The sequence below is a fragment of the Rhinolophus sinicus genome, linkage group LG13 (genome assembly GCF_036562045.2).
Source record: "Rhinolophus sinicus isolate RSC01 linkage group LG13, ASM3656204v1, whole genome shotgun sequence".
Taxonomy (NCBI): Eukaryota; Metazoa; Chordata; class Mammalia; order Chiroptera; family Rhinolophidae; genus Rhinolophus; species Rhinolophus sinicus.
Window position 1 is genome coordinate 33779864 of NC_133762.1, and position 10691 is coordinate 33790554.

The 10691-nt window shown below is 57.9% G+C and overlaps 1 protein-coding gene across 1 annotated transcript; it reads right to left on the reverse strand.

Moving 5' to 3' along the window:
* Positions 1-2552: 2552 nt before the first annotated feature.
* SLC32A1 (solute carrier family 32 member 1) lies at positions 2553-8266 on the reverse strand. Its single transcript, XM_019720156.2, has 2 exons — positions 6767-8266; positions 2553-4457 (listed from the first exon to the last, which is right to left on the reverse strand). The coding sequence occupies exons 1-2, from the start codon at positions 7157-7159 to the stop codon at positions 3270-3272; spliced, it is 1581 nt and encodes a 526-aa protein (XP_019575715.1). The 5' UTR covers positions 7160-8266; the 3' UTR covers positions 2553-3269.
* Between the last annotated feature and the right edge of the window lie 2425 nt (positions 8267-10691).

Below are 10691 nucleotides of genomic sequence, written 5' to 3' on the forward strand. Positions count from 1 at the left end.
TGGGGAACATAGTCCCTGGGGGTAGAATATGTTATTTAACAAAACATGTTTTATATATAATATCCTCCTATGTTTAGGGGGGAAAAACAATCAAAAGCCCTCTTTTAATATATGGAGGACCTGAGATAAAGCACTAGAAATAAGCAATAATTATCAACTGGACGGAGGTGGTAGCAGGAGGCAAGAAGCATTTAGGAACCTGGGATGAGCATGAAAGAGTTTACCCCAATTCTAAAGGTGAACCGTGACGTCCCGCAGCTTGCGCTCTCGCCGCTGGGGGGCGAGGCAGGGCCGTCTCGGGACCTGCTGGCGGCGCTCCTGGGATCCCCCCCGGGGACAGGTGTCTGGGTGATTCCGGGCCGGGGTCCTAGGGCACTGGGCGGGATGCACCGACACACGGCAGCTGAGGACGCCAGTGGGAACAGCTTATAAGGGTCCGCCGAGCGTCAAGGCAGGACTCGCGGTAAGAACTGCAGGGGACTGATGGGAACCTGGGGACCTGAGGTGGCTTTTCTCTCTCCTCCTCAGTTCGACCCCCGAATGAATCTTGCCTGGCCTGTCCTGGGACTCCGACAGCAAGCTCACCGCAGACCAGAGGAGAGCGTAGGAGTTCTTCCTTTCAAATTCCATCCATGCATTTTGTTGTTGGGGGAAAGCGTGTGGACGGGTCCCATCTATTCCCGCTCCCTGTTTCTCCCCGCAGCGAGTTGGCGGATGGGTGTCCCGACGAGTCTGTAGCGCTTCCCTTGGGGCGCTAGGAGGCTGGCTCTTCCGCCCTTGCCATCCTCAGGACACGCGCGGGGAACTCGAGCTCCTGCAAGCTGAGCACAAAGCCCGGAACCGGGATGACGTGGAGCGGAGCCAGGCGAGTCCGCGGAGGTGGCAGCTGCCAGTGTCTCATTTGTCCTTTTAAAGACGGGAAGGACCGAGCTGGTGCAGCGTGACGCTCTTCCATTGCAGAAGCCCGGGCTTTTTCAGAAGGCTGCACACCGTGCTCGGACTCAGAGCGCACCCCAGGGTCCAAGGATCCGATGAGGAAGAGTGGGAGGCGGGGCAGGCGGAGGAATGGTCAGCGCCCCAAGCCTGGAGACCTCAGAGAGCGTAGGGGCCTGGAAACTGAGGCTTCTCTGGCGAGCTCCGGATCCTGAACGCACGACAATAGTGACAAAGGGGCCTTAGGGGAATGACAGCAAACATCTCAAGTGGCCCGTTTAAACCGTCAGAGCCGCGGACCGCCGAGGCGACCGGATCTTATCCCCTTTCCGCTCCCACTCCCATTCGGCGACTGCGATGTCCCCTCAGTTGCGGGCATGTCACACGGAGACTCTGCACACACACGCACGTACACACATTCATTAAGGCTCTCACAAGACACAAGGATAGCCTCCCCCACCCACACGCGTATCTCCAAAGAGGCGCGCGCTCTCTCACACGCGCACACACACCTACGCCCATCGCAGTCCGCAGGGAGAAACGGATACCGTACTTCGGCATTCTCTCGGTTTTCTCTCGTGCATCTGGAGAAATCGTTCCAAACGGGCCTCAGCCAAGGTGGTGAAGACCAAGAACCTCCAGCAGTGAGCGAGGACTCCGGGAACTGCCCAGCTTTCTTGCGCTCCCGGATCCCACCTGGAAAGACGCTTTCCAACCGTTCCGGAACTGTCGTTCCTGGAGGCAGCTCTAGTGGTGCCCCTGGAGTCGGGTCTGCACACACGAAAGGACTGGATCTTCTGGGGAATTCAAGTCAGCACATTCTCAAACAGGCTGTACAAAAAAAGGGGATACCGGGGCCCAAATGGCTCAGGGCTGATTCTAAACAGCCAGGTCTCTCCAATGCGACTGTGAAACCTCAGCCTGGGCTTGGGAGCAGGCAGGGAGTTCTCCAGGGTGAGAGATGCCTGCGAGGCCAGGTGCCAGGTTCGCATCTAGCCCTAGGTACCCCTGGGACGACACAACCTGCTGCTGACTCCTTTAAGGCTCTCTTTACAATTGGCAGTCATGTTGTGAATTTCTGTGTGTCCTTGTTTATTGCCTGTCTCTCTACTAGACTGTAAGCTCCAGGCAGGGCTGAATTTGTTTCTCCTGGAACCCAGCATCAGCCCAGTTCTGATGGCCTGTCTATAAATAGTCATTGAACAAATGTGTAGGGATTTTGTACATAAATAAAAACTTTTTTCTTTCTTTTCCTTTCTTTTTTTTTTTTTTTTAGAATTGGAGGTTGAGAGCATCCACCACGTTCTCAGATGGATCCAACTCCCTGGGAGAGACTCCAAACAAAAGTCCTGGCGGCTGAGGGGCCCAGGCCAGTAGGGAAAACTACTCCTTCCCGAGTCCCCAAGCGCCTTCAGAGCCTCCCCTTGGTGTAGACCAACATCCTTTTTCCTCCCTGAAGCTTTCCCCGGACCCTTTAACTACATACAGCTGCTCCTTCCACTCCCACCTGCTTCACCAGGCCGACCAGAGCCTCCCTCCCCACCCCCCACCGCCCGCCCCCAGCCAGCGAGCGCAGGGATCCCGGCGGGTTCAAAACGCATAACTGACACGAGACCGCGCACACCTTTGTTTCTTTATTTGCGGATATAATTATGTACCGCACTCTAAAGTAGAGATAGATTTTTTTTCTGATATACATTTCATCTTATTCACCACGAGCACACCACACGCACAGTAGAACAGTTCCACAACCTGATAAATTGCACAAGATGAGTTTGGATTCCTGAAAACCGGCAAGCAAGCCGGCCCCGTCGCGGCTTTTGGCCTCCCCGCTTCAACGAAGGAAATCTCCCATCCGAAACGGATTTCCCGGCCAGCCTTTCCCGCTGCAGGGTTGAAATGTCTCCGGAATGGGAAGCGCTCTTGCTGGAAATGGCTGGACGCTGCAGGTTCCGAGCACTGGATGGCTGTGAAATGTCCCCCCAAGGTCAAGTTCCTGCGCCTGCGAGCTGCGGCCCCCTCTCCCTCTCTTCCTACGTCCCTCGGTGGCAGGGACCAAAGAGTCGGGGCCCCTCCTGGAAGGACAGATAACCCTGCCCAAAAATTCATCCCCGCCTCCCCCGAAACTAGGGTGTTGTGGAAAAGAAAGGACAATAGAAACGCAGACGCGATGGATTGTGGATCCCTATCCCCTCCCACCCCCCACCCCCAAGAATCAGAAACTAGGAACCAGAGATGTTTAAAGCTTGGCTTCCCAAGCGCGGCGGCAGGGCACACGGGGCTGGTGGGGGTGGGAGGGTGGGTAGAGGGAAGAGCGCGGGAGCTTGCCCTCCGCCCTAGTCCTCCGCGTTGGTTCGGTAGGCCTCGATGAGGCCCTCGAGTGAGTGCACGAAGCCGGACACGCTGCAGATACCGCCGATGACGAAGATGGCGACGTCGAAAAAGACTTGGTGCCACAGCAGCTTGCGCCAGAGCAGGCGCAGGTGGAAGAGGCTGGGCAGCAGGAAGCAGAGGCCGGCGCCCGTGAGGCTGCCGGTGAGGCCCATGAGCAGCGCAAAGTGCGGCACATAGATGGCCATGAGCAGCGTGAAGACCACCAGCGCGCAGCGCAGCGTCAGCCCCCAGGACTTGAGGCGGCCGTCGCCGCCGTAGCAGGCGGGGAAGAAGGCGCGGCTACCTTCCTGGAAGAGCGACTTCTCCAGAACCTCCACAGCAGCGAAGAAGGGCAGCGGGTAGGATAACAGCGCCTTGGCCACCAGGAAGATGTTGACCACGGCGCGGATGGAGCCAGGCAAGTTATCCGTGATGACCTCCTTGGTCTCGTCCGCCCAGGTGAGGTAGGCCACGAGCGCGAAGAGGCCTTTGAGCACGCAGGCGGCGATGTGCGTCCAGTTCATCATGCAGTGGAACTCGCTGGGCTGATGCATGTTGCCCTCCAGCGAAGGCAGGAAGATCTGCGACGTGTAGCTGAACACGATGATGCCAATGGAGATAGGAAACTTCTTGACGTCGATATAGAACTTGACCTTCTCCCAGGCCCAGTCGCGCGCTCGCGACAGGCAGTAGGCGATGACCAGGATGTTGATGACGAAGTGAGCCAACGTGCACAGCAGGCTGAATTTGGACACGGCCTTGAGATTCTTAAGGAAGGCGCAGGGCAGCAGCACGGCCGTGGCGATGATCGACCAGGACTTCTGCGAAACGGGCAGCCCCGGGAAGCTGTTGTACATGAGGTTGCCGCTCACCACCACGTACAGGATGCAAGTCATCACCAGCTCGATGATCTGCGCCACGTTCACCACGCGGCCGCCCAACGTGGGGAAGCGCGGAGCGCAGCACGCGTTGGCGATGGCCACGTACGAGTCCCGCACGCGCACCACCTCGCCGTCCTCGTTCTCCTCGTACAAGCACGCGATGAGGATCTTGCCGGTGTAGCAGCACACCACGGCGGCGAAGATGATTAGGAACAATCCCAGGTAGCCGCCGTGCAGGATGGCGTAGGGCAGGCCCAGCACGAACATTCCCTGCGGAGCGAAGAGGCAACAAGACCCGGAGCTCAGCTGGTGCCGCCTGGGAAGAGGGGGCCTGAGGGCCTGGTTTAAGGCTGTAGCCGGAAGGGGGCGCTAAGGATTGTGAGCCCTGGGCCTAAGCGGCTGGGGGGAGAGGTGAAGGGTAGGCTGGAAAGGGGGTGGAAGGAGGGTTAATGGGGAGCCTAGGTGTTGAGTCGGAGATGGAGAGGGAGGTGTTTAAGGACAGGACACATAAGGAAAGACACGCTAATGGCTGGGGGGGGTGTCGGGAGGGGGCTGAGTGTGAGGTCAAGCCACAGAAGAGAAGGGGAATGTGGAGATACTCCGGGATGTTTCCTCGGGACAGAATCAGAAGTGGGGACGCTGAAGGAGGTGAGAAGGTGCTGGAAGGGGTGTGGCCAGAAAGGACTCTGAGAAAGCTGGGCCTGAGGCACTTGGACGAGGGAGCACGGGATTTCAGGTAGGGCTGCAACGGTGGTGCTGGAACGCTAATGAGGGAAACTCGGGTGCCCAAAAGCCGAATCAGAAAAGGAAACATTAAAGGCTGGAGTGGCAGGGAGAAGAGAGGGTAGAGAGGAAGAGGAGCTGGGTGCTGGGCGAGCCACCGGGAAGCAAGAACTGAGGGAATCTGAGGATGTTTGCGAAGGGCTCTAAGGGGTGAGGCCAGAGGCGCGGAGAGCGGAGGCAGGGTTGGAGGTAGGGAGCCTTGGGGCACGGCAGGAGTAGGGTCGGAGGGGCCGCGCCCTAAGAAGGGGATTAAGTGGTAGGGTAGAGGCAAGCACAAGTGGCCTACAGGGAAAGCTCCAGTTATGCGTGAAAAGCTAAATCAAGCGAGATTCTGTAACCAGAACCAGCGGGATCCAGCGGGCAGAGCTATGGAAGGAGGTTTAGAATCCATATGGGGAAGAAAAGCTAACGAAATCCAGGGTTTCCGAATCCTGCAGGCCTGCAGCCTCTTGCCCTGGCCTCCCTCCCCGCCTACGAAACGGGGTCTTCAAAGACGCTCCGGGCGAAGGCTCAGATTGAAACCGAGGCAGCAGCGGCCGCGAGTCCCTGATTCCGCAGGGCCGTCTGCCCGGCTCTGGAGCGGGAGGCGCCTCGGGTCAGGCCACTTGGTGCGCAGGGCCCTGCGAAGCCCCGCAGAGCCCGGGTCCCTAAGCAACCCCGCCGCGGCCTCTCGCTCCTGGGAAACCTACGTTGTGCGCCCCAACGGCCGTGAGCTCCGGGGACGCCGCGGGCACCAAGCCGCAGGGCCTAGGGGCGCCTTGGGCTGAGGCCTCCTCCGCTCCGCAAGCCGCGGCCTACCCGCCCGGGTCAGCTCCCTGGGTCGTTGTGCAGACTTCAAACCCAATCCGGGAGGAGTCCGGCGCCGCCTGGTGGGGAGTGGGGGGGTGGGCGTTGAGAATAAGGGTGAAGGGGTGGCGGGCCATTCAGAGCATCTGCAGGTGGCTTCACCAGGGTCACCTGCAGAGGAGCTAATCTCTTCTTTGCGGTGTAGCCGGGATTTCGGACAAGAGGGGTGAATCTGAACATAGGCTGATGTTCCATGGACCATATGTCTGTGTGGGCACATGTGTGTACGTATGCTTGTGTACACCTGTATTTCCCCAACAGGGCTGTACCTGAGAGAGCGGGTTGGGTCCTTTCTGCATGGGTCTGTGCATGTGTGTGTGTTACGTTCAAATGGGTCTCTGTGTTTGTGTGTTTGGTATGTACAGGTATGCGCGGGAGGTGTAGGGACGAGGAAGGTGCATTTGAGGATAATCCTGTGGTCTATATATAGTTGCATGTCAAGTACACCTGTAACCGACGTTTGTTCGTGGGGGAAGCGGGCTGTGGGCATACGTGCCTGCCTATATACGTGCGCGCGTGTATATGCGTGTGTGTCGGGGGGAGGAGACTCCCAGCTCAGCGAATTTCCCCTCGCAGTTCCTCCCGAAAATGAAGCTGTGAGTCCATTCCGGAGTCCCAGACAATACCATTGCCTACAATCCTGATTTTCTTTCTCCCTCTCCTCTCCCCATTCCCCTCCTCCGGTTTCCCTCCCTTTTGCAGGGTCTCAAGGCAGGTGTTTCTGACCGAACCAAAGCAAAGCCTTCCTGCGTCTGGGGCCTCCGGAGGTGGTGCGGATCATGGAGGGAGACACCGCCTGGGGGCGTAGATCTCCACGCAGAGCTGGGAGGGATGGGGGAAGGGGAGATCCCAGGTGTGGGAGCGGGTAGAGCCGCGTACGCAGAGCTGGAGGGCGGGGGATGGGGGTGGGTGGGGTGGGGAGGAGGCAGAGCTGGGAATCCCGCGCTCACCTGGATAGCATTGGTCACGTTCCAGCCCGCCTCCCACGCCGTGATCTTGGGTTTGTCGTGACCCCCGAACTCGCCACCAGCCCCCACGGCCTGGTCCTTGGAACCCGAGGGCGGCAGGGGTGCCCCATCGCCGCGCTGGTAATGGATGTCTCCCTCGACGGGCGGTTCTGTGCCCTCTTCCCCGCAAGGCTCGCCCTCGGTTTTCAGGATGTCCATCTGCAGTCCTTGACGGTGCTCAAAGTCGAGGTCGTCGCAGTGCGCGAAGCCCACCGCCTCTTCATCCGTGGCCGCCTGAAAACCCATCCTGGCGAACATGCCGCTCACCTTGGCTTGGGATTTGTTGGACACGGACGTGGCCACATTGGACAGCTTGCTGCGGAGCAGGGTGGCCATGGCGGCGGCGGGGACCAAGGGAAGGACAGAAGGGGCTGGGAGCGCGGGGGACGCGCGGCGAGGCGGCGAGGGCCAGGGGGGCACGAAGCCGCTATCTTCGCTCGCTTTCCCCACGGCGCCCCGGGGCGCTCTGGCTCATGACCCTCTCAGCTGGCGTTGGAGGCTCGCTTCGGGTCGACCCGGCGGGCGGGAAGCGGGGCTGGCGGAGCGGTGGTGGTGAGTGCACTGCGGAGCTGCCGCGGGGTGCGGGCTGGACTGCGGAGGGCGGCGGCGGCAGCGGCGGCGTCAGAGCCGCTACGCGAAGCTGGTGCGGCGCCCCCACCCGTGCGCAGCCCAATACGCTCCCGCCTCTCGGAATCAGGCGGTGGGGGGGGGCAGGGTGGGGAGGGGGAAACACCCGCAGGCAGGGGGCGGGAAGAGGGGGCAAGGGGAAGAGAAAGGGGGCACGGAGGGACTCGGGAGAATTGAGAGGGGGCAGAAGGCTGCCCAAGGGAAGGCAGCGGGAGGGAGCGTACGAAGAAGGGGTGCGGAGGGCCGGGTGGGGGCTGGAGTGCTGCATTTCTGGGGGAGGTGCTAAGCTCCAATCCTGGCCCTTCCCACCTCACAGCCGCAGGAAGGGAGGGGGGAGCGTGCTGACTCCCGCGGTCCCGCGTCCTCGATTTCCCCCTTCAGAGTCTGGGAGCCTTTCGGCCCCCAGATCCTCTGGCGAAGGACCGGTCTAGACAACCTGAAAGGCAGCAGGACAGCAGGCAGCTGTCTCGGGCAGCGCGGGCCGTCTGGGCGTCGATCTCTCTCCATGGCATCCATCAGTGGCACTTAAACCTGGCCGTAAGCCCACCTTGAAGGCTGAAGTGTCCGGCATGGACCAATCTAAAGAGCCCCGGCCTCGGTCACTGGGGCTTTTTCTGCCCGTCCTTGGACGCCGCGATGGAAACGATTCTGCGGGTCGTTCTCCACCAACCGCTCTTCAAATGTGTGCAGAATAGAAGCGAAAGGTTGGCTTTTCGCTTTCTTTTCGTTTGAGGGGTCTGGAAGGAGGCAGGACTTGGTGAGGGCACCTCTCGACAGCCTCGTGATGGGTCTGCGAAAACGGGGTGCAGCCGGTGTCCCGCGCGGAGGAAAGAAGCACGGGGCGCAGAGGCGCGCAGTGCGTTTCGGCCCTGCTCGCAGGGCGGCCGCCGGGGCAGTGAAAACCTAGACTGTTTCTGTTGAGTGGGGCGCGTGTGTGCGCGTGCAAGATTAAGAGACAAAGACTGATATTGTATCAGGTATTGCTGCGGGCTGGATCTGAGTGCACTCTGAGGGTGAGATTTGGTAGACGTGTTTATTCTATACATGTGTAGTTTTGTGCACATTTAAGCCTGTGCGTGTGCAGAGCTTGTATGCTGGATTTCGTGTGTATACCTTAATGTGTTTCCGAATGGGTTGCCTGCGCTTTTGCCTGTGTGAGTCCTTTAGTAGTTGAGTCTCGGTGCGGTCCGCTGCTCCGGATGGGTCCCGGCATGTGTTTCCCAGCTGGGCTCCCGCCCAGACCTCTCCTAAGCAGTAAATAGCAGCGCTTGCTACCTGACTGTCCCAGCCCAGGTGTAGGAAGACTAGAGGCTGTGACCAGGGTTGGCGTGGGGTGGGGAGAATCTGAAGAAAGGAAAAGGGCCTCTCAGCCTCCCCCGTGCCCAGGCCCTGACTCTCTGAGAACCCCAGTCTCCTCCTCCACTGCAGGATTTCTAGATTAGCTCAGGTCAGCGCGCAAGTAGGGCGGCCTGAGGGCTTTGACCAGCGAGTTGGAGCTGCCAAGTTAAGTCAGGCTTTCCCTCTTCCCCCACCACCAGTCTCTCAGAAGCTCCTTTCCAGTTAGGGAACTTCGCCACATTGGACAGAGATGTTCCTAATTCTACCCCAGTATAGAAATACCCCTAAAATTCCCCCAAAGAGCCTTCCTGGCAGAAACCCTACCCCTAACCTGAGGATACCCGCCCCCCCCAGCCACTATGACAAGGAAAGCTCTCCATCCAGCCCTTCCCCAAACGCAGACCCTCAGAATCATGATAGGACTCAGAACAAAGATGGACAGAGATCCTTCCTCCCGGCTGCAGAGATTCTCTCCTCCAAAGAGGCTTTGAAATAGAACTGACCACCCATCCCAGAGATTTGCCCTATATAGAGATCCTTCCTACCCCAATCCCAGGATGCCGGAGAAGAAAGACTTCCCCACCAGGTTCTTATAGACAAAGATCTCAACCTCCAAATCCTCACCCCCTCCCCTTCTGTTCCTGGTGAAATTCGTTAGGTCCCCACCAGATGATCTGGGCAGAGGCTAGGGTTCCCTAATGTCCCCTTATACACACCCAGACCTGAAGATGACCATTGCAGCCTTCTCTGATAAGTGTCAATGACATACATGTATCAGTTGGTCATTGCCGATCCATGGATTTTATGAGGGTCCAAAGTGCTTACCCTCTCTTTCCTTTCCCTTATGATGGTCACTGCTGTAGGACCCAAGGTGGGCTGTGAAGTTCTTTCGGTAGTGAGAAATCATTCGTTCATTTATTCATTCATTCAGCAAACCTTCTCACAGCCCTACGATGCCTGTGGCTCTCTTCTGGCTGTCATGGGAGTCACTGAGACGATGCAAGTATGGTCCCTGTCTATGTTCTCCACCTCAATTCTTGGGTCTCAGGGGGCCTTCAGAGAGTATTTAGTCCATCATCCTTTCTGCGATGCTTAAACCATCCCTAAAACCTTCCCACAGAGTCTCACTTCCATCCTCAGTGTGCAGGTAAACAAACCCAGGCCTGGCAGTAAAGTGTCCTGCTCAAGGTCACAGAGATCCAGGGTAGAGCCAGGCTAGGACCCAGGAATCCTGATGCCCCTCCTGTGCCTTCCTCTCCATGACCTTATCTTGTCCTTCCAGCCCCTCTCCGTGTTTGGTGTCTGGCCACCTCACTGTCAAAAAAGATGAAATTCAAAATCAGGCTCCACTCCTTCTGGCTGTAATTAGAGGCCAACTGTTGGGGGAAGAATGCCTCTGTTTCCCTCCTTTCCTGGGTGGCAAACTCCCAAGCAACTCACCCCTTCCTGGAAAGTCATCGCTCCATCATGTACTAGCTGTGTGACATTGGACCACTTAACATTTCTCATCTTCCACTTCTTATCACTAAAATGTGAAAATAATAACGGCTTCAGATTGAGAGCATTCTATGAGATTTTTTAGATAAAATGTCTAGCACATGCTGAATGGTAGCAATATGTGGTAGCAATTATTTTATTATTGTTGTTGTTGTTACTATTAGACCCAATGGCCATTTCTTGTTGTCTGGGGAAAAGTCAGTATACAAGAAAAAGCCGGCGATTAGGTCTGAGAGTCAGAGTAAGTTGGAATGTACACAATTCTGTCTCTGCCCCACTTCCCTGTCCTCATCCCTTCAGTCTTGCGTTGACCTGAAGGGAAAGGAATGGAAGTCAGGAGTAAGGCAGAGGGCAGGGGACCTGGCAGGCAGCCCCAGGAGACAAACAGGACGACCTACCTAGCTGG

Excerpts from the sequence above, each read along its gene's own strand:
- SLC32A1 (XM_019720156.2), bottom strand. The coding sequence starts at position 7,159 with ATGGCCACCCTGCTCCGCAGCAAGCTGTCCAATGTGGCCACGTCCGTG. Across the intron at positions 4,458-6,766 it reads ACGTGACCAATGCTATCCAG|GGAATGTTCGTGCTGGGCCT; the intron begins GTGAGCGCGGGA and ends TTCGCTCCGCAG.